The 25,891-nt window shown below is 33.6% G+C and overlaps 3 protein-coding genes and 1 long non-coding RNA gene across 8 annotated transcripts in view; 2 read left to right on the top strand and 2 right to left on the bottom strand.

The window, feature by feature from the left end:
- The window catches only part of LOC122401652 (calcium uniporter protein, mitochondrial), a 41,490-nt gene extending 32,035 nt beyond the window's left edge, over positions 1-9,455 (top strand). For 3 of the 4 annotated variants that reach the window (XM_043403907.1, XM_043403909.1, XM_043403910.1), the window contains 5 exons: positions 1,703-1,879; positions 2,001-2,119; positions 2,642-2,788; positions 3,739-3,942; positions 5,393-9,455. In XM_043403907.1, coding sequence (XP_043259842.1) covers positions 1,703-1,879; positions 2,001-2,119; positions 2,642-2,788; positions 3,739-3,942; positions 5,393-5,752 — 1,007 coding nt within the window. In that variant the 3' untranslated portion in view covers positions 5,753-9,455. The remainder of the gene's footprint in view (positions 1-1,702; positions 1,880-2,000; positions 2,120-2,641; positions 2,789-3,738; positions 3,943-5,392) is intronic. The other variant, XM_043403908.1, reaches the window with a different exon arrangement.
- A 2,832-nt stretch (positions 9,456-12,287) lies between these two features.
- On the bottom strand, positions 12,288-13,653 carry LOC122401609. The gene is made up of 3 exons (XR_006259448.1): positions 13,407-13,653; positions 13,181-13,342; positions 12,288-13,053 (listed from the first exon to the last, which is right to left on the bottom strand). It is a non-coding gene; the product is annotated as an uncharacterized LOC122401609 (long non-coding RNA).
- Positions 13,654-13,714: 61 nt separating this feature from the next.
- LOC122401608 (protein odr-4 homolog) lies at positions 13,715-16,371 on the top strand. The gene is made up of 8 exons (XM_043403840.1): positions 13,715-13,943; positions 14,253-14,432; positions 14,548-14,747; positions 14,820-14,991; positions 15,249-15,431; positions 15,538-15,751; positions 15,824-16,006; positions 16,085-16,371. The coding sequence occupies exons 1-8, from the start codon at positions 13,848-13,850 to the stop codon at positions 16,240-16,242; spliced, it is 1,386 nt and encodes a 461-aa protein (XP_043259775.1). The 5' UTR covers positions 13,715-13,847; the 3' UTR covers positions 16,243-16,371.
- Positions 16,372-16,837: 466 nt separating this feature from the next.
- On the bottom strand, positions 16,838-24,389 carry LOC122401660 (palmitoyltransferase app). Of its 2 annotated transcripts, none has more exons than XM_043403935.1 (9): positions 23,519-23,817; positions 23,263-23,423; positions 22,453-22,611; positions 22,235-22,372; positions 22,010-22,164; positions 21,823-21,940; positions 21,621-21,733; positions 21,448-21,550; positions 16,838-18,621 (listed from the first exon to the last, which is right to left on the bottom strand). In XM_043403935.1, the coding sequence occupies exons 1-9, from the start codon at positions 23,665-23,667 to the stop codon at positions 18,317-18,319; spliced, it is 1,401 nt and encodes a 466-aa protein (XP_043259870.1). In that variant the 5' UTR covers positions 23,668-23,817; the 3' UTR covers positions 16,838-18,316. The 2 variants fall into 2 exon arrangements, with proteins under 2 accessions (XP_043259870.1, XP_043259869.1); XM_043403934.1 differs by lacking the exon at positions 16,838-18,621 and adding an exon at positions 23,976-24,389 and having other exon boundaries at positions 20,327-21,550; positions 23,519-23,828.
- Positions 24,390-25,891: the final 1,502 nt, after the last annotated feature.

Genomic DNA, 25,891 nt, shown 5'->3' with positions numbered 1-25,891 from the left:
GCACCAAAAATACAATCGAAAGCACGCGAAAGTGGTAGAAAACCGATCCGTTTGCGTCGTGTGTGCGACACGAAGGAACCCCCTGTTGGAATGTTTTACGCGCACGCCACTTATTAGTTGAGCAGAATCCAAAGGTAGACTGGCAGCGCGGAAAACTTCACCATCGCAACCTTTTCGCGGAGGTAGAAAGAAGGGAGGACGACACCAAAAGGTGGTGGCAGCTTCTTTGCCACTTCCAACGCTTCTTCGCGGCGGCCACGTCGAAGAGAGCGCATATCGTGGCTCGTGGAGGCGCACTAATTGTCGGACGTTGCGCTTGTTCGCTATTAAGGAGAGCCAATTACTGACGGATCAAATTTTCTCGCCGACGAGATCGAGCTCTGATTTATCGCAGTCGAATAATTGTTCATGGCGTTATTGAATCATCGAAGAATCTACTTCTGGTTAGTTTCTCTTTCGAGACTGGTAATTCTCGACGACGAAAGGGTGTGCTCGTTATTATTTTTTTTTTTCTTTTAAATATTACGGTGCCTATAAATAAATTTTAACCACCAACCGATACTATTGTTCAGAGAATTGAATTCGTCGAAATCGCGTAAGCTGCGCATTACGCAAACCCCGATCGACAGACCGGTTGTTGCTCGATTCCGGCGAGCATAATTCCTTCCGGCGTTGGTTTCACGCTATCATACGCTTTTCAAGAGTCGCCTGCCGTTTTAAATCGCTCTCGAATTCGTCGGAATTTTCGATAGACCGTCGACAAAACGTAATAACGAGCATTTTGTCCTGTTCTATGCAACCAGCAAAATATTTGATCGTCGGTGCCAGCCATCCCCTCCCGCCCCTCGTCCACGCTCATGAATGCATTTCCAGAGATCATGCAGCCGGATCGGTGCTCGGTTCCGTTCTGCTTCCAACGAAAAGATGCCTGTAGTCATCCCATTTCGGTCTCCACACTCTAATACCTTCCTCATATGAAACGACTGGTAACCAGGTTAACGCGAATCCAGCTCTCGATCGTACGACCGTCGAATTTCAGCAGCGAGCCGAGCGAGCCCTTTTATTCCTCCTCGGAAAGGATTAACAGCACACTTGACCTACAACGATATTAAACGGGGATACAACGAGACTTGGTTGAAATTGTCTCTATTTAAAACAGAAAGCCCTTCCTGGAAACTGATTTCCTTTCATCTTGTTCATAGACTGCACGAAAAGGGCCTAGGTTATTTTAGGTAGAGGGTTTAGTGCTTGGGAAAAGGCTATTGAAGATTGCGACACGTCCAGAGACGAGAAAGTACTATTCTTGTTTTCAAGACGGAGAGAAATTTCGTTAGCACCAAAAGTGTTATTTTTACTCGAAGCGACTAAAAGAAAACCTTCATTGTCAGTAGGATCTTTTAAATTGTACAAAAAATTGTCTGTCGGATGCGATCGGAAAACTATATAGTTTCGTTTCTTGTCATCTATTTTTGTCTTATCTCCTCTCTTGCCGTTCGAGGAGACATAAAACAGTCGCTATCCTTCTAGAGTTTCACGGCGTGTCTGGCTTTTTACGGGAATTGAGAGAAACCGGCTAGAATAACCGAGTCGAACCGATAAAAATGGAAGCTAAAATTTGATGTTTTTTTTATCTATTCTTATTTCAAATACTAAATACGAATAAAACGAAAGAAATAAAGCTCTGTTTGCGAAACGATTTCAGTTACAGGCGTAACTGTGACGTATCACCGAGGATTACCTAAGATCACGGTACCTCTGCCATCCAGAAGGGAACATTGCGTGTTTACCCTGAAACCAGTAACCCATACGGTGGGAGACTTTATCAAGATGTTAAAGAGGGAGGACCGTGGCATCGATCGAGCAAACGCAATGACGCTCGGTGAGTTTGACGAAGAATAATTGTTTCTCCACGCGAAAGGGGATGAAGAAGCTTTAACGCGAAACGAATAGTCGTTACGCGTATTGGGCTGCAGCGAACGTAAAGAGTTGGATGATTTCAGACGGTGTCAGGATAGGCTCGAGCAACACAATAGAGACGTTAATGGAGGAGGACTTTCGATTGATCATAAACGACAACGAATACATTGTTTCACCACCGTTGCATCATAGGCAGACGATGGTACGTTATTGGAAAGCGTGACCTTTATTAAAACGCTGCTTTCCTTAACTAAGGACTTGGTTTACTTCCGATCTGTTGTCTCAATTATAACTGTAAATTGGCAAACTATATACACACGCGCATACACGTGGAATTGAAACGGTTTTGAGAAACACATAGAAGGTGTAACGTAGCTTTGGATTCTAAAACTTTCTACGTTTCTATCATGCATTTATGTACGTGCATGCATTTGCAAAGTGAAATTGTACCCTTTCTTTATTAATGGGATTCCACGCTTTTTAGTGCGCTAATCGATGCAATCATTCGTTTTATAGAAGAAAGTATTTCGATGCTTTTGGAAAAAAAGACCATTGATTTAAGAGATATTTTAAGTTGAAGCCGGTAAACTATCACGTACTCGCATTTCTCAACATATTTACGCGTATACTTTACGATCTTAATCGCGTTTAGAAACGTCGAAATGCGATAGGAAAATAGTCGTTTCTAAGATCTAAATAAGCGTCGTTGGATCGAATGTTTCAGGAAAACATAGAGAAATTGTCGGACGTGAAGATGTTGATCGGGCAACTGTACGAATCGTTACACGTTCGAGAATATTACGCCGAGCTAGAGAAACAAATATTGGCCGAGTTGGAAGCCATCAGACTGGAGCTGGAGCCTTTCGAACAGGTGAATAAAAAATCGTGGATCGAAAGCTCGATAGCCTTCGGTCCGTTATCTAATTTCCTTTTCGAAGTCCGTTATTTAATTTTGATCGAATTGGTTTGCTCTCTGGCGACAGCGAGCACTATTTTATCAAAATTCCCATAACTCGATGCCATCTAAATTAAACGGAAGCTTAAGGAGCTACGGATACGTTATTAGCATTCCAACGCGTTAAAACACGGCACGCGTGCGAGCATTATTCAACATGCGCGAAACCCCTCTTTTATCGTTCGTTTTCTCCTCACTGGATGAGTTAATTTCTTCGCGAGTTGGTTTAATCATCGCGTTCCCAGCCGTCATAAGTAACACAGTATCGTGGATCCCGTTCGGATCGTGTACGAAAAGTGATTAACGTTTCGTCATAAAAACGCGTTCCCTCTGTCAGTGTTCCTAATTACATAATACAGAGACCGGTTCGTTTCTCCCACATTTTTCCCCCATTTCTCTACGTAGAATCTATAACAACCAGACAATGAATGCGAATGAATCAACCATCCAAACTGCTCCGTTCTTCGAGTTTCTTTGATTGCTGGCGCGTTCCTTGCGCCGCATGTAATCCTTCGCGAAATGATCTTGTAGAAATCTAAGATTATCTCTTCCTCCGTTCAAGTTTAACTCCTATAATTAATTGCTTACAAAATAATTCACACTTTTACAAATTGAAACGTTGCTAAATGAGATTGCTCCGAAACGAAGTCGACTAAAATCCATGCGAGTTTCTTTACAAATTGGTTCGGTTATACTTTCATAAGGAATTTAATTATCGAATAATACATTTTTTTTTTCACGTGTTTGTACTGTCTATAAACACTAATATGTATTCAAGTATTCGCGTACCATTTATCTTTTTGATTTTTGAATATAATTCACGTGTATCGAGTCTAATGGTAAGTCTGTTTCTCTGGCTGTTATAGAAAGTGCAGGAATTGAAAGCCATGGCTGGCAGAAGAAAAACAATTTTCGTATGGGTTTGTCTAGTCCTGATGTCGGTTCAGACCAGCGGCCTAGCCAGATTAACCTGGTGGGAATACTCGTGGGACATAATGGAACCGATCACGTACTTCGTCACTTACGCCACCACAATGGGCTGCTTCATCTATTTCGTTGTAACGGACCAAGTCAGTAGTCGCCAGTAAAGATTTATTTAAAAAATAATTAAAGAGTCATCTGTTAAATCAGCACCATTATATTATATTGCTAAATTACATATTTGAGCCGTTTATTTTGAAAGTGGCCTGAGTCCATTTATCTTCAAATCGAGATATTTAAGGGTTTGCGTTTCAATGAATTTAAAAATATACGTATAGGATACTAATGAATCATACTGCTTAAGTGTATCCAAGGGTGTTAAATTTATAATTCCTATTAAAATAGTGGCAATTATTAAGTGAATAATATGCGTTTTCTTATCAAGAATGGAGTTAGGCCACTTTCAAAATTAACAACCAGATTCATTATAAAATCTGAAGGTGCCCAAGTCCATTCGATATAATTTAAAATGCTTCAAATTGAAAAAAAAACAATACTGAATTTGCAGAGTTTAATAGTCGTTTTAAGCGTCCTTCACTTTAAAAGTATCCGAAAAGAATTTTTTACAGACGGGAACTTTTCCGTTTTTTAAATTTAACAAATACCTAAAACTCCAATTTTGCGGCGAACCTTTTCCGTTTGTTGGACGTCTTCGTTCCACAAAGCAATACATTTTGTTTGTTAAAATCTCCCAAACCCCAAAACTTCTCAAAAATATTCTTTCTTTCTTCTTCATCGTAATTTTTTGTGCAAGCATTCCGACAACGGTAGTCTTCGTTTTCGAAAATTTTTTCAGGTACAATATTTCCGGTTTGAGTACAATATCTTTGTCCTGAATTCCGTTTAATCTTTCGAACTTTTTGGATGTATGATTCATCAATCTTTTCTCCATTATTATTCGTAGCTTCATCCCCTGAAGACGAATATTGTTCTATAATTCTGTTTCTTTTTCGATTTTTTTTTAAATCATTAGTTACTATTTCTTCTTCACTATCTGAACTAAAATAATATTAAATAAAATAATATTAAATTTTAAGTTTTATATTAATTAAACGTACTGGTTATTCAACTAACGCAATTGTCCAAAAACTGAGGTTAACTTGAAAATACTAATTAATTAAAATTACCTTCATCACTGCTTTCCGACATTATCAATAGTAAATATCTTGATTCAAGTATAAATGGAGTTAGGCCACTTTCAAACTACACGGTTCAATTATTGAACTAACTCTGAAAACTTATGTGTCAAGAATTATCATATTTGCTCGGAATATAAGCAACATGAAATGCTTTAGTGATAAATAACAGGAAGTTGTACATGTAACCATGGTAACCGGAAAAAATTGAAAAATGGAGTTAGGCCACTTTCAAAATAAACGGCTCGTTTATTCGTATAATCTCGTGTTCTTAAATTGCCTCGAGGATATAGTCCCTGAATCGTTTTGAACAACGTAATTGTTCAATGGTTAACAGTACTATTTACTAGCAACTAATAAAGGTATAATTATAAAACTTGTTTACTTTATTCTCTGTTAATAGGAATATATGCTATACGACGTATTGAATAGACGACAACTAATTGCTCTTTACAAAATGGCTAAGCAAGCTGGTTTGGATATTAATCGCTATAATCAGTTAAAAGACCGAGCTTACGAATTAGACAACACCCTGAAGGCGATCCGTGGACCCTTGTACGAGCACCGAAACCGCGTAGAGCAGAAAAAGAGAGAGAGATCAAGCTCTAGCAGTTCAAGATCACCGAGTTCCTCGCCTAGTCCTAGTCCTAGTCCTAGTCCGGAAAGAAGTCTTCCCAAGAAGGGAATATTCCCAGAGAGAAACATGACCAAGAAACCGTTCTATGAAAATGCACGGTTGCACAAAGAAACCAAGGACTACTGATCCCTGAAAGTTAATGGATCGGTGGATCTTCAGTGATAGAAATTTCGTTGCAAGTCTCTTTTTTCCTTGTTGAAAAATATGCTCTCAGGGTGTTTACCGAATAACACTTATTCTTAAAGAAGAAAGTAAGTAATATAGACAAGGCAGGAGAAGCAAAAAATGATGAAACACGGCCAGTTTCTTTTGCATGAGAATACCTGCAGATGTTCGAATCGTCGACGAAGTCTTCCAAGTCGTACGACGACACTCCTAACCAACGACTATGTGTAAAATATACATATATTATCTACCCGATGCTCAATGTTGTTCACTGCTGTGCATTTGGAAGACGTCGAAGCGAGATGTATTATATATACCGCAGTTTTCTACATACTGTCATTTATTAAGCGTTAGAGAATCGAATACTTAAGGTTTAATGGAACATTGCGGAATCGTATTTCTTAGCAATGCCAATGCACAGAATGATTCACTAAAAACAGAATGCCTAATTGTCTCTTTTAACGTTAAGAATATTGAAAACTATTCAAAATTGAATGGCTGAATGACTTTAACAGGGTAAGCATTTTTAAATTGACAAAGGTCTTTTTTAATACAGGCCCACGAATTTTGTTAAAGAACAACCAGTACAATGATTGTTTTACAGGAAAGCACGCTGCCCTCCGCAAGTTGAATTTGTCTTGAAGAAAATCATGACTTTTAATTCCAGTTGACAAATTATTAGTAATATCAATTACTTTGAAAAAGATTACCTTTCGAAAGTACTTTGATCGCAACTCGGACAATTAGGTACCTACGTATTCTTCTTCTAGTGCATCATATTGTGCCTACGTGTGTGTAGTTTGCACACATATATACTTGTAAAACATGCGGTTGTATATGTGATAAATTGACGTTTTTAGTTTTAATTTAATTGTCTGTCCTCCAATTCTCGCACAAGTAAGACAAATCAACGATCGAGCCGAAGATTTTATTTATAAATCGACGTTTTCGCTCCCCGCGTGTATATCGTAATATTATTTTTTCTACGAGGCGATATTGATAATGTTGTTACTGTAAATATATCTTCTTTTTTTTTTTTCCTCGCGAAATCAACGAACCATTTTATTTTCATACAATGGATGTGGTACACCGTACTTAACTTTTCTTTCGACATACATATTGTTACATGTATTTATTGTTTCAGGGAAAAATACGGTGTACATACTTATTGACCCCTGACATGGACATTAATTAATTGCATCGATACTTTTTATCTAGCTTTTCAACTTGATGCAGATTTAATTTAATACTGACCACAGCGTCCTAACTGCTCCTCGTCGCAATTAACAAATAACTTTTACAAATATATTTAACTGTTCTTCGTACGTTCTACCCGAGGCTTTCACGAGGAACAGTATAATTAACGCGTCGCTTGAAAACTTTGTGCGTTCGGTGACGTTGCCTCGCCGCTGTTTATAGCAACATTTTAGCATCTAATGTTTGTAACGATACTCGCTTTAACTAACACTTTTATTCCTATTGACTATTGGTGGCACACAAATAAAAAGATTTGTAAATTTTGTGCACCGAAATAAATAGAAACTTTAGCACCTTTAAAATTAAACTAAATGGTACGGTTAACAGTACCGCTACTATTTATGATATCGTTCACGAAAGTATTTTAGAATTAACATAGACAACTATTTCTAGACTCTTTAAAAGGCTTTCTCTCGCTTTCGCAAACATCCCTTATCCGTCCGCTCGAATAGTTCGCCAGTGTATTAACAGAAATTATACTAACACTCTGCATTTCAAAATACTGCAAGATTATGCATTACCATTGCAAAAATTATCAATTTCTTTTATTCGAAGCTTCTTTATCGTAAGAGTGGCACAACCAAAAATTTATCAATTTTTACACTGGATTCTTACAAAATCCTCGGTTGTATTTTAATAAACAAAAGATTTTCAAATGTGTCCCCGTGAGAAATGCTCATTTCTTATTGGAATCTGAAAATTTAAAAACTTTGTCGAGTGCATCACGATTATACTTCCTGACAGCTCTCACTTCATCGTCTTCTTTTCAACGCTCGTTGTTTCAAGCTCGACTTCCGTTCAAAGTAATCCAGTGCCAATGTTCAAGTCGCTGATTTCTCACTTCGCGAAAATGATCTCGAAATTATTGTAAATTAGTTTAAGATTAATTGAAAGAAAACCACAGGCGATACATAAGATTTTTCGGGACAGGTGACTTAGAAAATGGTAACTGAACGGTAAGAAACACGAGGAAACACAATTATTTGCGATCTAATAAAACTAAAAAAATTTATTTTACAAGATCGTTTCAAGAAAACTATATTTTCGAAAAGAAATATTATTTTATTGTCTTTAGTGGTACGGAATTATTAAAAACGAGACGAATTAATGGATTTGTATATTGAGGCCTACAAGCAATTCAAGCTGAAGAAAATACGAATTAATTCTACTCTCCTTTGAAACTGAATCGTTTCAAGATCACCATACGTTGAAACGTCAAGTTTGTTCTTTTATACACTGGTATCTTTTTCAAAAATCACAAAGTGGCCTTCCGATGACCGTTAAACGATTTAGAAAAAGAACTTCCTTACTGTTCAGTAACTACATTATCCAACGCTTATGTGAGGACGTTCCACGCGTATGTATATGGCAAATACTGAAAGATTCGATAAATAATCCAAAATATTGTAATTATAACTTGTACGAAAGTATTCTTTCCCCAAAAACGTGTATTTCGTCTTCGCGGACAACTGTTCTACCCGACATATTTTTGATGATTTTTAAAAAAAATTTCGTATACACGTTTTTGTATATATACAGAGATGCATGAAATATTATATGTATATGTATACTAAATGTACATCTATGGTTAGTTTTTGTTATGCCGTTTCCTCGGAATTTGTATAAAACCGTCTATAATTTCACGATCTATGTGTAATAGACGACACTTAAAATTCGATCTGAATGGCGTTTTACAGTCATTGTACTTAATATTTTTTGTTCTTTGTTTTTAACGCACACGATAGAAATCGAATGAACGAAACAGGAAAACCTGTATATACTCCTTTCCGATTCCAGACGCTACTGGCCGATTAAATGTGAAATAATTATGCATGAAACCGTCACCGTTATCGAAACAGTTATTCGCATTTTCAGTGATTGTTCGCATCAATTTGATTCAAATTCTCGTCTTGCTGATTATTAACGACACAGATAATTGAAAGATATTAAATAAGAAGCTATAGAAGTTTCGAATTAACGGTGTTAATATCTTAAGTATATGCATGGATCATATACATAGATTTTGCAAACGTAAGTTCTTGGAAGCGAACCAATTTAAAATATAGTAAGAGCACGCTTAACGCTTAGGATGCGTTTTTAAAGGAAAGTGAAACCAGAAAAATCCTTATAGATGGCATTATTATAAATTTAAAAAGCATCCGCAAGAACATTGTCGTGAATTAACGAAACAGAAAAAGGCCGTCATAACAAAATAACATCGATTGGGATCTTACTGTATCGATCATAGTATGTATTTGGTTTGAATCTAAGGTCCGTTCATCGCATATTTATCAAGTGTACATATTATTCCAGACGAATGCATAAATATTTATACAACCTTGCGTTGAGCTGTGATTTACGTCCATGTATCTAATTATACATTTAAAAAGCGGTTAGAAATAAAGTGACACGAAAAATCTAAATTATACTCGTTGAACTTTTGTTTAACCATATCCTAATTGTGTTTCATTTTGACATTTATATATTATTATTAACGTTTAAAGTTCTGGACGTACCGAAATTTTTTTCTCGAAAATGCGCAAGATTTCGGGGGTATGTCTATTAACCAAAAATGATTGTAATTCACCCCCGCAACCGAAAATAATTTTTTTAGAACGATTTGAAATTTTTTTTTCGCTGAAAAATTTGTCAACCTTCCTGAATTTTGTTCTCGAAAGTGCGTAGGATTTCGGGGATATGTCTATTCACCAAAAATGATTGTAATTCACCCCCGCAACCGAAAATAATTTTTTTAGAACGATTTGAAATTTTTTTTTCGCTGAAAAATTTGTCAACCTTCCTGAATTTTTTTCTCGAAAGTGCGTAGGATTTCGGGGATATGACTATTTACCAAAAATGATTGTAATTGACCTCCCCAATCAAAAATAATTTTTTTAGAACGATTTGAAATTTTTTAATTTTGTCGAAAAATTTCACACACTCTCGAATTTTTTTCTAGAGAGTGGGTAGGATTTCGGGGATATGTCTATTCACCAAAAATGATTGTAATTGACCCCCGCAACCGAAAATAATTTTTTTAGAACGATTTGAACAATTTTTTTTCGCCGAAAAATTTCACACCTCGAATTTTTTTCTAGAAAGTGGGTAGGATTTCGGGGGTATGTCTATTCATCAAAAATGATTATAATTGACCCCCGCAACTGAAAATAATTTTTCCAGTACGATTTGAAATTTTTGAATTTAATTGTTAATAACTTTTTAACGATGGCTTCATCAACAAATTGGTATTCTTGATTTTCGTCTTATTTTGGCCTCTAGAATCTCCCCTTAAAATTTTTCCCAGAGGTGGCCAAACACCCTGTATAGGCTGTGCATTTTTTTACCCCAAGACGTTTTTTTTAACAAATTACAGCTTTTTATGACTACGCCATTATTTATTTTCTCATGGTTGAAGCAAATCAGAGGTGCGAAATTATAACTGTCGTTAATATTAAAGATTTCGATGCATATTTTTATTCAATGAAATTAGAAATATGTAAAACAATCCTTATATTTATATTAATAAAAATATCAAAACCATAGTACATATATGCCATGCTTTTTATTTACATTCTCCTCCAGCTATCCCATTAATTCCTTAATTTTTATAAATTCCAAAGTTAAAAATATTATTCGAATCTAATTAAGTGTGATTAATAAGTTATAAACGATTGCTGGAAGCGATTCTTATTTCAATATTGCGCTAAACGGTGCATAAAACAGTGTCGCCATCTAATATCAGGGATTCGTACTGCTAAAATCATGCCAGGATCACAGAATGTTACAGGAGGTATCCGGAGTAGAGGTTCCCCCACTCCTGGTACTCCTGTTACGCACTACCTTCATTATTCGCTAATAACTATTTTTCTGGAATTAAAATATAAACTTTTAGAATTGAAGAATATAGTATAAACCCTTGGCAACATTCAAGGATACTTTTTATAACCATTTCACCCGTAATTAACAAGTTATTAACGAATATCGAAAGTCGGAATATTTACGGCTGTAACACTGTCTGCTACAATCGATTAATTATCAACTTTTCAACAATAACACACATATTTTGGCTATTACAGAACCAAGTAGACATCCCTGGCAACATTCAAGAACCGATTTTACTACGCTCCATGCTCTAATTAATTAGTTATTAGCGATAGATCCCTAAAGTGTCGCGTGAAAAGGTTAGAAACAGTGTGCCGACTTCCGATATTCGTTAATAACTATTTAATAACTCATGGAATGATTATAAAAAGTATCCTTGAATCTTGCCAAGGGTTCATACTATATTCTTAAACTCTAAAGGTTCATAATTTGTTCCCAGGAAAGGCGTAATTAGTAAATTGAGGAGCAGTAATTCGTTAAATACGGAGAAATACATAGTACGCTGTTTCCGCCACTAGTTGGCGCCACATGTAAAAAATCAATAATTCACCGCTTTTAATGAATCACTGCTCGTTAATTTACTAATTACGCCTTTCCTGGGAACAAATTATTAACTTTTAGAGTTTAAAAATATAGTGTAGACCCTTGGCAAGATTCAAGGATACTGTCGCAACCATGCCATGCCTCATTAAATAGTTATTAACGAATATCGGAAGTCGGTACACTGTTTCTAACCTTTTCACACAACACCTTAGAGATCTATCGTTAATAACTAATTAATTAGAGCGAGGAGCGTTACAAAATTGGTCCTTGAATGTTGCCAGGGATGTCTACTTGGTTCTGTGATAGCCAAAATATGTGTGTTATTGTTAAAAAGTTGATAATCAATTAAAGCAGACAGTGATACAACCGTAAATATTTCGACTTCCGATATTCGTTAATAACTTGTTAATTACGAGTGGAATGGAATCATATATCCTTGAATGTAGCTAAGGGTTTATACTATATTCTTCAATTCTAAAAGTCCATATTTTAATCGCAGAAAAATAGTTATTAGCGAATAATCAAGGTAGTGCGTAACTGGAGTACCAGGAGTGGGGGAACCTGTACCCCGGATACCTCCTCTAACATTCTGCGATCCTGGCACGATTTTAGCAGTACGAATCCCTGATATTAGATGGCGACACTGTTTTTTGCACCGTTTGGCGCAATATTGAAATAAGAATCGCGCTTCTAACTTATTAATTACATTAAATGATGTATAGAGAAATAGTTGAATAACTTAATTAGATTCGAATAATATTTTTAACTTTGGAATTTATAAAAATTAAGGAATTAATGGGATAGGTAGAGGAGAATGTAAATATGAAGCATGGAATATATGTACTGTGGTTTCGATTTTTTATTAATATAGGATTGAGAAATGTTTTACTCTTTTCTAATTCTGTTTTACAGAAACATACCTTGATATCGCGTTTTAGAAATAAATTAAATTGATGAATAATATTTTGAACAACTAATTATTTTAAAGCATATATGCAATGTATATTTTGTAGTGATATTCATTTTATCAACAAATGTCAATTGTAAATCAAATTCTCTCGGTTTTGTAGGACTGTTTCTTAAGGATTTTGATATTCCATCTCTAAAATCAATTTTACAGTCATTTAATACTAATGAATCAGAATTTTGGTCCTTCACTCTACTTGAATCTTCAATAGGCGTCGCTGAAAACATATTTGTTAATGAATTTTCCGAAGTTTGAAAATTTTGCAACTTTTGAAACCGATTTAAATTTTTTTTTTTAAATTGTTTAATAAAAATGCTAGAATCTCGACGTTGTTGATGTATTTAGTTACTAATTTCTTCCAGTGTACAGAGACTTGTGGCATAATTTAATTTTGCATCTAGTATTGTTTTTTGTAAACATTCAACCCTTTCTTTTCGCGTTGCTAACATTTGATCACATTGAGCTTCAATTTTGAGATATGGTCGCGCTTTTATTATTGAGCAACAATGTTTTTCTTTTAATTCTAGTAATCTTTTTCAACATTGTGGAACAGTACTGCCCTTCTATAATGTTCTCAGCCACATTTCCTTTCTTGATTCTCTGCATTCATGACCTAGGATGAGAGTGTATTATTTAACAATGATTCATTTTTTTACACATCTCATACTCTCAAACTTTGAATGGAAGTACTCTATTTCATGTCATAGATACGTATTTATTTCATAATAAAGTATACCCACTTTAATAGTTGCATGTTTTAACATATCCTACTATGCCTGATCAAAATTTCATTTATGCCAATTATTTATAATTCGACTTTTAGCCAAGGTTACAGTTTCCTTTGCAGCTACATGAATTTCACTTGCTCTTTGAAACAATTGAGCTTGCTGTTAACATCATACCTACAAAAATAATTGTACGTATGTGACTGTTTTTTGTGATTTTTAAATGCATTAAAAATCTTACCTGAACTTGACAGGCCACTTCATGTGCCACATAACATCTTGCTTTTTCGACACAATTATTTCCTACTTCATTTAAAATTTCCTTCGATCGTTTTGTAGTCTCAGATAATTGTCTGAAAGAACTTTGCGCAGCTTTTGAGAATCGAGAAAGAGAGCGAGTGTCAATTTCTCTTTCTCGACTCTCCGAAATTCTACGAACTAACGTTCACGTGGTCTGATATAGTACGAAAGTGCAATAAGTTCTCGGTGCACCTACTGTCCGATCTGGTAACATTGTTCGTGAATACAATCTTCGTGTCGCGCATATCCCTGACATCACGGACAGGGTGGGAGAACTGCAAAAAATTCATACGATGTATTAGAGTGCGTGTTACCGTGTAATCAATGGTAAGAATAACGCACGACAGCTGCAATCAGACGTTCTATAATATTATTGAAAAAAATGGGTCGAACTGTGTACGCGGAAGAGCGTCTGCACACGTACCTGACATCGTTAGCAAAACCTGATGAATATACAATAGGACTAATTTTGGGACAGGTTCGATATTTGTATGTTCCAATTTCACGTCATCTCGCTGTTCTTACTTGCTTAGCATATGTAGTTGTTGATCGAGAAACATGTTTCTAGATTACCTCGATCAATATTGATTATATGCTACTTTTTACTAGATTATACTCATGATATTTTCATTATAGTAATGTACAATTTAATTCACGTTTATTATATTCCAAACTAATATATAAACGAGAATTATAATGCACAGATGATTAACTGGAATTTGATTCTTTTATACTCGAATATTACCTATTTGCAATTGATTTATTGAAAATACGATTACAATTACAGAGTGCTGGTCAAAAAGACTATATTGTACACTTAGCAAAAACACCACCTCCGGTTGCTAAGAATGTAGTAGAAGAAACATTGATCAGTTCTACGGCAAATGTTCAGCAAGAAACTGCTGTAAGATACATTAAATCAGTGAGAGATATACCTGAAAGCTGGGTGGCAGATCATGCTAAACACGTATGTTTATTATACTTAAATTAGTATGCTGATGGTATTTAAAAAAGATATAAAATCCCTTATAAAAGTAATCAATTTTTATTGTGAGAATTAAATACTTAAATGTTACCTACAGGTTACCAGAATGTTGCCTGGTGGAATGCGAGTTCTTGGTGCGTTTATTGTTGGTCCTGATGATACTATGAATGATAATACAAATGTACACAAAATTAAATCTATTCTTATGGCCATTCAGAAAAATTTAACACAAAATAGATACCTTTGCGGAAACAATGAAGAGCATCTAATTTTAAGCTTAAGTAGCATTACACAAAAGTACAATGGATTATAAGCATCGTGCATTTCAAACAATTGTTTATATACAACATAATACCTAAATGTTTTTAGATATATTTGTAAATCTGTAGAAACGAATAAAACTGGAATGTTGAAGCCAGCAGAATGGAAGTTTCAAGAAAAAGCTACCAAATGGCATCAACTCGAAACTATCGTAGATTTTGATCGCTTATTTCTCATTGCTGCTGATAAAGATCCTGAAACTCTTAAAAAGCAACTACAGGTATTGAACACAAAGTATATAAACATTAGGAGAGTTACGAATAGCCCGAAACTCGGATTCGGACCATCAAAGAAACAAGAAACTGTTTCGGAACCATATGACGCAATTTGGCCCAAAATTTATTAGATTCTGCCCCAATTCACCGAATTTTTAATGGTTCAAGCCAAAATTTCAGGCTACCTGCACTCCTCTAGTAAACATATATAAAATAAACGTTAAATACGTAAATCTAAGATTAATATAATTTTATTTTGCAGAATATATTAAACAGTATATCATCTACCATCGAGTCTTCTTTGACCGTTATCGAAGGAGAAGTACGGTCTCCGGATGATGCGTTGGAAGTAATTAACAAAAGTAAAAAAGATGAAAAAGGTTGTAAAAATAATGAAAATAGTAGTAACGATAAATCGATTCAGATTAACTTGTACGTTCCGTGTGTAAGTAATCGCGTCTGCCCGAAATTAATCTTATAATTTTCAGTTATTTCCAATATTAAGCGTCTCGTTAAATAGATGTAACATGATTCATTTTATGGATTATTAGCAAAACGAAAATACTAGCTCGGATGTGAGGATAACATCGTGTAATGCGTCAATACGTTTAGTTGGACAGTTAGCGAGTAGAACCTTCGTTCATCAGAAAGCAAACATTGAAGAAGCTAATGTAGCAATAAAACAAGATATAATAAGATCGCTAGCAAGTAGATTAGAAATGCATTGGGACAGTTTGATTGAAGAAGAAAATGGATCTCCAGAAGGTAAATCCCTTTCACATAATATGGAAACATTTTGCTAGGTATTTACGGATTCGTTATGTTCTTATTGTGCAGAGAATATAACGTTACACGAACCTCCGAGAAGAGTATTAATAGCATTACCAGAAAGTAAAGTAACATTGTCAGACTACCTTTTTCCCGGCGAAGGTCCGCAAGAAGCCCTTTTATCGTTGCAAGAACTGTTAGACTTGAAAGTACAAGAAAGTAATGTTCAAAAAGACATAGAGCTCCAAGCCGGTAAGCGTTCATAATTATGCGTATTATGAGAAAATTGTATACTCTATTTCTGTACGATACTACAAATTTATTATACAGATCCTACAGAATTCTACTGCCAAAGTGAAATTGATGTGAAACCTATCGATCTTGGTAAAGATTCGTCTAGAAATACCCAATCTACAATATACATCGCAGGTATCGGTATTGCAGTTATAATTTTGATTATTGCTATCATAATACATAAATTATATTAAAGTAAAAAATTAATACAAAATTAGGATGGATTTATATTTTACTGCAACATGTAAAGTATAAATTATGTACATTGTAATGCATTATCGTAATATTACATGCACAAGAAAAAATATTAATAAGCAAAAATAATGACCTAATTTAATAATATATTTATATATACTGATAAAACTTCCGGTCTCATTGTTTGTAAATTATATGTGGAAAAGTATTAAATAATTAATACATTTTACGAATGATATACGCATTAATCGAAGTTTAGGAAAGACTGTGTTGAACCTTTCATTTTAATACTTTAAATATTATTTAAATATTTTTATAAAGGGAAATTTATGATGGACATAAAACAAATGTTTAATAAAATTACCTTTATCTGCTAAACATAGCTAATAATTTTTGTGCCTCTCAAAATAATAAAATTACACGCATCTCGTTATCATCGTATACTAAAAGAATTTTCAAATAGGTGTAATATTACGTAAACATATTCATATATTTTTAACTTGTAGTATATTATCTTATCATAATAACATCTACACAATATATACATACAATATCATACACGCACAGTATGTACAAAAAAACAGTACTCTCAAAGTTAATATAATGGCAATTCTTAATAGATAAAATGACAACTACCAGTGTCGTATCTTTTTTCAATAATTAATCGTATAAACAATGTCTATATTTTGATTACTCCGAATTGAACAATGCCATGCAACGTTGATACTTGAGTTACTAATAAACAAGGCAGTGGTACTTCTATTTTTAAAATGCTTGGTACAATCCGCATTGCCTTAACAAATTTTTCAAATTCTTGCAAACCTATACTAACGTTTATGAAAATTCCTATATTTACAAAATTCTCTTTACACTGTACATAGTAAATTCATTAAAGAATGTAATACTATTTTACCAATATGAAAAATTAAATGAGATAATACTTCATACCTTTAATGCTAATTTATGGTAAAATTCTGAAATACAAGTTTTTAGAATTCAATGTTTTCCGTATTGCAGATTTTATATTTCTTAATGAATAAAAATATTTTCTAATAAAATGACATTAAAAGTGTACGAGAACCCAAATTTTCGGGTACCCAAACCTCATGTTGGATTGAAAAATAATCGAATCAAGATTCCATATGTATCTCGCAATAAAATAATATCAGGATCTTCGAAATTTTGAATAACCACATCATGGCTCGGATACACTGTACGATCTAAAGTTTTCTTTCGAAATAATTTGACAAAATAAATCGAGAAACGATTACCCATAATTTATGATAGGAATGTTCAGTTTTTAACTAATTATCACTTTCGAGATTTTGACCCGAATTCGAGATAAATTATCGATTCGACTTGATCCAGATTCTCGGATTCTCACAGACCTTTAAAGTTAATGCATACATATTAATTTCTCTATTATAAAATTAATATATAATCACAATTTTAACATATTTAAAATATCTAGATTTTCAAATGCAGAAATTATTCCAATTAGTAAAGAAATTTTTGGTTCCAGTATATTGTATGATCAGCAATAAAAAAAAAACTTGATGTGCATTGTAAAAAAGAAAATGCATAAATTCGAGTTAAATCAATTATGTAGTACATCTTCCTTAACCCACATATTTTTCGTTTAGTATAATATCAAGACTATTGTATGATAAATTTCCACTTTTTACGTTTATACATATCTACTATGCTGCAAATAGAATATTCTCATTCACTAGTTTGTTACAATGAAGAAAGACGGATGTGAATAACTGAAATGGAATGAACAATGCTAAGTGTAGTGAATGAATAGTGCAGATCAAATAAAATAAACGTCCCCGTGTTACCCAACTTTTGATTAAATTTTTAATTCTGTAATTATATTTAAATAAATTTGTAAAAACACATCGTACATTAGCCTGTAATTGTATTTTCTTTTTCTATATTTTAAAGCACATGATACTTGTTGATTTCGCAAAGATTGTATAAAGAAAAAAAAATTATATCTGCACTACCCTTTAATAAGCGTCAATGACTTTAAAAGTCTATGAATCTACATAAAAATTATAAATCCCATTGTTATATTGCCCCCATTTTTATAAGTCCAGCTTGACTCCCCCTACCAACACTGGCGTCTTCCAACGAATCTAAGTCTAGAGCAGACTCTATCATAGTTGTATCTTGTAACAATCTAAGTCTAGATGCAGACAAAGGTGTCGTTACAGTTACCGAAGGTATAGAGGACGTATCCAACGTGGAAGAAACCACAACACTCTGACGGGGAGGCAGCGGAGCAATTTCATCGATATCAATTGGAACTATGTTAAGTGATGCTAGTGGTACTTCATTGGTAACAAGTTGGCTCACGCTATTTGTAGTACTACCTAAAAACAAATTCATAGCGTTAATCAAACGGTTTGAATAGTCTGACAATAGATAATATATACATTTTGTGTACTATGCAAAAAAATATTAAAATTTAAAAAAATTGGCATTAACGTCTAATGACAAGCCGTTATAAATGCTCTTTAGCAACAAAAACTATATTGTACAACTCATTACAAAAAGTGCAATATTGGCTGTGTACCTTTTTCGTGTAAACAAATAAACTGAAACTAAATTATCATACATGAAGTATCCCAGGCATTGGTGTCTTACAGATATGTTTCTTATTTATACACAGTTTGATTAAAATTAAAAAAAAAGATAGTGGTATGAAACAATATTGACATTACACATACAAATATAAATTTGTAAAATGGTTCATATACAGATTTGTCATGTACGTTTATATACATATTGTATTTTAGCAATCCCAATGCCCATAATAATAATCTGTATAATTATGAACTATTTAATTAGTCACAATCCATAAACCCTTCAATTGATAAACATTCTAAAATTAGTCTCTTTAAAAGTGTGGAAAATACACGTCAAATGTAAAGTGTGTATTAACAGCTATTAATAAATACCAGTTCATTCATATTAAACATACACACAATGATGGGTGGAATAAAAGAAGATTAACTTACCAAACTGTATGCTCTGCGCCCTCGATAACAGGACGTAATTTTAAACAACAAAGAAACACAATTTATTGAATTATGTAAAAATATAGCGAAATGGTAAAAAAAAAAAGAACTTAAATTTATCCAATCTAATCAATAATATACAGGGTGTTCGGCCACCCCTGGGAAAAATTTTAAACGGAGATTCTAGAGGCCAAAATAAAACGAAAATCAAGAATATCAATTTCTTGACTGAGGCTTCATTAAAAAGTTATTAAAAAATTAAATTAAAAAATTTCAAATCATTCTGAAAAAATTATTTTTGGTTGCCGGGGTCAATTACAATCATTTTTGGTGAATACACATACTCCCAAAATTCTACCCACTATTGAGAAAAAAATTCGTGTAGGTGCCTAAATTTTTCGGCGAAAAAAAGTTTTTTCAAATCTTTCTAGAAAAATTATTTTTAGTTGTGGGGGTCAATTACGATCATTTTTTGTCAATAGACTAACACTCGAAATCCTACGGACTTTCGAGAAAAAAATTCGAATAGGTGCCTAAATTTTTTGACGAAAAAAAAAATTTCAAATCGTTTTGGAAAAATTATTTTCGGTTGCAGGGGTAAATTACAATCATTTTTGGTCAATAAACATATTCCCGAAATCCTGCACATTTTCAAGAAAAAAATTCAGTACGGGCGGAACTTTAAACGTTAATAACTTTTTAACGAAGCTTCCATCAAGAAATTGGTATTCTTGATTTTCGTCCTATTTTTGCCTCTAGAATCTCTCATTACAATTTTTCCCAGGGGTGGCCGAACACTCTGTATATTCAGACATAAGCCTCTATAACGTCAAAGATCAGTGTTATAACAAAAACGATTTTGCAACTGAATGCTTGAAAGTAAATTAACTCAATCAATATTATACTATTTAATGTGAATACAATATAAAAGCAAACAATTATGCTTGTATTTTCGAAAAATATTAAAAATGATAATGAAATTAATGTTTCAGTTCTCTTTTCAGTCAAGATATATATAACATTGTAACAAGAATATTAATTTTCCTCTTTTCCCCATTTTTAAAAAACATCTATATGCTTAATACCAAATTGAACAGTCGAAAAATAAATAAATCTCTATTAATAACAACCAAATTTAACTTGAACGTACTTCGTTCATGTAAATCTGTAAGTTACAGCGCGAGAAAACGTGAACAATCATCTTTTTTAATGCCATTAATATTCTTTTATATAGTATTTGTATATACCTTTGCTAATATTTATGTACATATTAAAAAGTTTGTATATTATAAGCTTCTTTTAATAAGAAACAGATTGAATATTAGTACCTACATTATTTTAATCCTAATACACTAAAAGAATTTCCCTAACGAGTGACGCTATGGCCGTTTATTCAATTTTCTTTTAATAGGTATGATGAATATTATCACTTTAAAAAATGCGATTATTGTAAAGAATGTTAAATATCATCGTTATCGCTCATCGAGCTCATAATAAATCTCCGATTTAAAAGATCTTCTTCGGTACCATCGCTTGGACACAAAGAATTTTCTGCATAAGCGAAATTATTAGTTAATGGTCCTGAACCAAATCTGTTAACTGCGAGTCCTATTGCATTTTGACCAATAATTGGCATTCCCCCGGCACCCAATATTCGTGACATTACAACGGCTGGCAACAGATTTTTCGATATCGGATATTTTAAACCATGAACAGTACATCGCAAATTGTTGTACTTAAGAACATGTTGAGATTGAGGAATTTGTAATGGATCTTCGGAATAACATTGTGGAAATTTTTGAAGGTCAGTATAACCACTCGGGGTATCGATTTTATATCGTATAGGATCCTCGGAATATCGTTGAGGATACTTTTGAAGATCAATACCATACTTTTGATCGCCAACACACTGATCATACATTAAGTTATTATCTGAACATCTATGATATTCCTCCCTACACCTGTGAGGATACTTATGTAAGTTCTCCTCGCATCTACATGGATATTTTTGGAAATCTGGATTTCCCCTATCTGTCTCATATTTTATATGTTTTACAGAGTCCTGAAAACAGTGTTGTAGGGGATACGTTGGAGCATAAGTATCATTAATGTACTGACGTGAATACTCTGGAAGATCCTCGGGATAACGAACGGTATGCCTCAAAAGGCTTAACTCACCGTTTATTGATTCAATTTGCGGTGAGTGTTGACCGGTAACAAGATTGTTCATCGAACCTGTAAGATCTGTGCTGGGATTGGTTTGAACAGTTGTACCATTGGTCTGTAACAACGAACAGTAAAAAATACAATATGATTAAATTATACAAGCAAGGTATAAAATATGCGATTACCTGTGGTTGTACAATTTTCACAGTACCGTACGTCTTATTACTAGTAATTACACTGTCGTCGCTAACTCTTTCTTGTTCCGCGCGATATTCAGGTGTTACTATACCCCTTCGATCTGAAAACATCAATAATTCATTTATAGGCAACAACAGTAACCGGATCTATTAAAATAATAATAACATTAACAACAAAAAGATAAATTACCAATTAAACTAGGTGGCGCAGGTCCACACAATACATAGAAACAGTTTCCACAGATATTTCCTTGACTATAGGGATTAGAACTTCCTTGCCCTCTTTTCATAGAAAATGATCCCTTGATCTGTAATAATAAATACTCTTTTAGAACTGTTTCAAAATTTCAATATTATTTATTATATACAATATTTACGTCTTCGTTAGTTGTTTGATTGCTAGTAGTTAAATGTGTGTGAAAGCCAGCAAGGCCAAGAATACTCCAGACAGAGAAGAAACATATAACACCTACAACAACGCTTCCAGGAGATATTTTAACTGCTTCTAAAAATGGTCTATCATCTTTTGTGACTATAAAAAATTAAGTGCACAATTAGAAAATATTCTACATATCTGTCTTTGTTCTATTAAATGTACTTACGCATTATTAAATGAGTAACAGCACATGCAAGTATGAAAACACAAAGAAATGCCAAGGACACAATAAAGGCATAAAAATATCTGTAATTTCTTCTGCCCACACAGTTTCCAACCCATGGACAATGATGATCAAACCTCTCTAAAAAGATAATTACGCGATACTTTTTTCCAGCTTTCTGATAAAAATACACTTTCATAATAAGTAATAAATGTACATACCTACACAATTGTCACATAAACTACAATGCGAAGCTCTTGGAGGTCTAAATATTTTGCAAGTAAAGCAATATTTCAATTTTACTGGCTGACCTTTCACTAATACTTCTTTTGTTCTAGGTGGGGGTCTATACATTTTAGAATTACCATTGTTTGGAACCTCTTTATCCAGCATGTAAAAAATATAAATGTTTAATTTCATACATTGAATTAAAGTTGATTATTAAAATTGTTATAGTTAACTAACAAGGTGTTCATAGAATTGAATTGTATTTTTTTAAAGTCCCATACTACGATACAGGTGTTGGCAAATTATAAAAGTAAACTTGTTACGATATTACTATTTTAATATCCATAAAGAAACGTTAATATAAAGTCATGCCCATTAGTTTGTGTACTATCATGAATTAGTTTACGTATTTAATATAATTAATCTATACAAAAAAGACAAGTTAAAAAATAAAATATGTGCAATATGCGCTCATCTAATGAACATTTACAATCAATTTTAATGACAAGATTACATTAACTTTACTGTATAAAAAAATTTCATACACATTAATTTCCCAAAAGTCAGTTAGAATGCAATTATATTCTTTATTTTGTTAATAGAAATACTATACAAATTCTGTTTTTCATCTTACGTAAAACACATAATATCCACATGATTTTATCTCTTGACTCACAAAGCCAAAAAGTATTTATTATCTGGCCCTTCTCAGAAAAAGTTTGCCAACCCCTGCTATAGTATATTAAAGCATCATTAATCATAAATTTAAATGTTTATTTATAAAAAATTGTATTTTTATCTACCAATTTGCTTTTCAATGTAGGCAGCTTCATCGGAAGTTGCTCTTGGAATAACCCCAGGATCACTAAAACTTGTTCTGAATAAAGCAGACATTACAAAAATAAATAGTAAGCCACCAATGACGGGTATAGCAGGTGTTATATGAACTGCTAAGAAAGGACAACTAAAAAGAAAAAAACAATAAAGTCATTGAAGTTAGACCTTATACAAACCTTATACAAACATATAAAATTACAACCATGATAATAATAATCTTACTCGAAAGCAAAGAATAAACCACTTGTTCCAGCAATGAGACACACAGTCACATAAAAGACTCCAGTTTGCGGTGCCATCATCACTCTGCCATCGCAACAAAATCGGTTTCTGCCTGGGAATAGTTCCCATTTTCGAGTAATATGTGGCATTTTGCAAAGGTAAACTGTTTTATACACTGTTTATATATACAAGTACGTAATGCCTGATTTGCAGCAAACAATTTATTAAGGCCATGCAATGTTTGTTTAGTGTCACCATGCAAAACCTTGGACAACCATATTTCATCTTGGCCTTCTAATTTTTTATACAACTGTAACATGTTTCACAGATAATTAAATTAGTTCTTGTTGTTTATAACTATCGTTCGATGTGACGAATATTTACAGAAATTTCAAATACTTACTATCTATAGTCTCATGGATAATAGTTACTTTACACAAATAAAAAATCAACTTACCATACATTCATAAATTGCCTAGTATGTTGTGCAGTACTTGCAAAGAACCTATGTCCCTTGTCAACTTAACCTAATTGCATCGTTCGCTGAAGACGCGAAGGCGTTCATATTTTATAAAAGTCCACATTTTCGCACTATCAAACAAAATTGTTTGTTTTCTTCCGCATTCTATAAACAGCCATGAACTCACTTTCGAGACAGCATCGTCACTGTCTCGCGGAGCACACCGACATCAAGAAAACTCGTTGCAGGGTCATAGCCGAGGAAAATTAGGGGCGAAAATTCATTTGTAAACTAGGTCACTCCGATGTGGCACGTAAATGACACTTGTACGCTCCCGATATAACCTTCAAACCCGCGATGTACATTACGCTCTAAGAAGTCGTTGCAACGTTTCACTTGACCGACCTTAGTTCGATGACAATATCGTATATATTTACTGAAAAGGATTGTTGCCCGTGGTGTTTGCTCGAGATTAACTGTGGTTCCCTCTGACGGGATATGCGGAAGCACCATGTGATCTCGTTACCACGTGACCTACACAAAACTAATTTCAATTTCAAGTGCAAACAGTTTCTGTTGAGAACAAATTAATTTCTTTGTAAACTTTAATTCGAATAAACGTCGATTAAACTATAACGTTAGACAAAGCGTGTACATAATGATTCGTATGAAACCCAAAAATAGATGCAGGGAAATATGAATAAAACCGAGAGAAATCATTTTCTGAATAGCGTTCAGCCTCCGTAAAATAGTTTATATTCAAATAAAATCGCAGAATTTTTTTTATATTCTAAAATATTCCTTCGTTTAATTTGTCTATTAATTCTAAATTTACACGATCAATACATCTTCAATTTCATTTCTATTTAGTTGTCAATTACCGTGCTGACTCGCCAAATAGCATTATCCAAAGGTTGATGATAGAATGAAATCGTAATTCTGATCATATAAAAATGGCACCACTATTTCTTGCTAACATACTCATTATTGACAGTAATTGACCAACGGAAGAAAATTTCTTTGAAAACATAAAAGAAAGAATTATTAATTGTTTGCAATATAATATAAAATTCTAATAAAAATGCAAATGCTATGGAGAAAAGACCATGTCAAGTTACGAGTCGGTTGTTCCTGTACCTGGAGGATTGCAGGTTCGCTCAGAAACATAGGATTGATTATTTAACGGTAGGAGGGTGTGCAACTTATCGCTCCCATTGCAAAATGGGTCGTCGACGCAATGCAGTACATCGTTACACATACAGATGCACACATTCAACGAAATCTTGAAAATCGAAGAATCCCACTATGAACGCCATCTTTGGGTATGTCAGAGAACATGGCAGACGCGATCTTAAAATTTTACTGCTCATATAAACTAACCCTGTAATGCCCCTCATAGATCTATAGATCAGTCATTAAGGTTAACGAACTATTTGCAAAGACGTCTACATAAGTAGAAACTACTGTATTTCGTTCATCATACTGGGATGCTACTGTAATATTTGATAGCAAGTTATAAATTACGGGAAATATAAAGTTCGTCGAATAAATTGCAATACAATGGGTAAGTTTTCGATGAAAAATATATTTCACCATTTCATTTTTAGCTCCGAGCAAGCAACCTGTCATTTTATTTTTCATCGAAAAGGTAAGAAAATCAAAAATCAGCCTGGCAAAAGGAGGTGCATGTAACGACATATACATTTTAGTCAATTTTAGTTTTGTCGTCGTGTCATTAAAGAAGAAAAATAACGATACATAAATTAAAAAAAAAATCAATGTACATCGGTGGAGGTATTGAGACAGAATGTTTGCAGATAATAATGGAGAAAAAAGTTAGATATAAAAATTGACAAAATTATAGATTTGCGAGAAAAACGTAAAGGAGATATCAACAGGCACGGTGTGCCAGG

The sequence above is a fragment of the Colletes gigas genome, unplaced genomic scaffold (genome assembly GCF_013123115.1).
Source record: "Colletes gigas isolate AHSC1104 unplaced genomic scaffold, ASM1312311v1 Colletes_gigas_Sc00026, whole genome shotgun sequence".
NCBI classification, from domain to species: domain Eukaryota; kingdom Metazoa; phylum Arthropoda; class Insecta; order Hymenoptera; family Colletidae; genus Colletes; species Colletes gigas.
The sequence above is the reverse complement of the archived record's forward strand: the minus strand, read 5'-3'. Positions and strand labels throughout refer to the sequence as shown.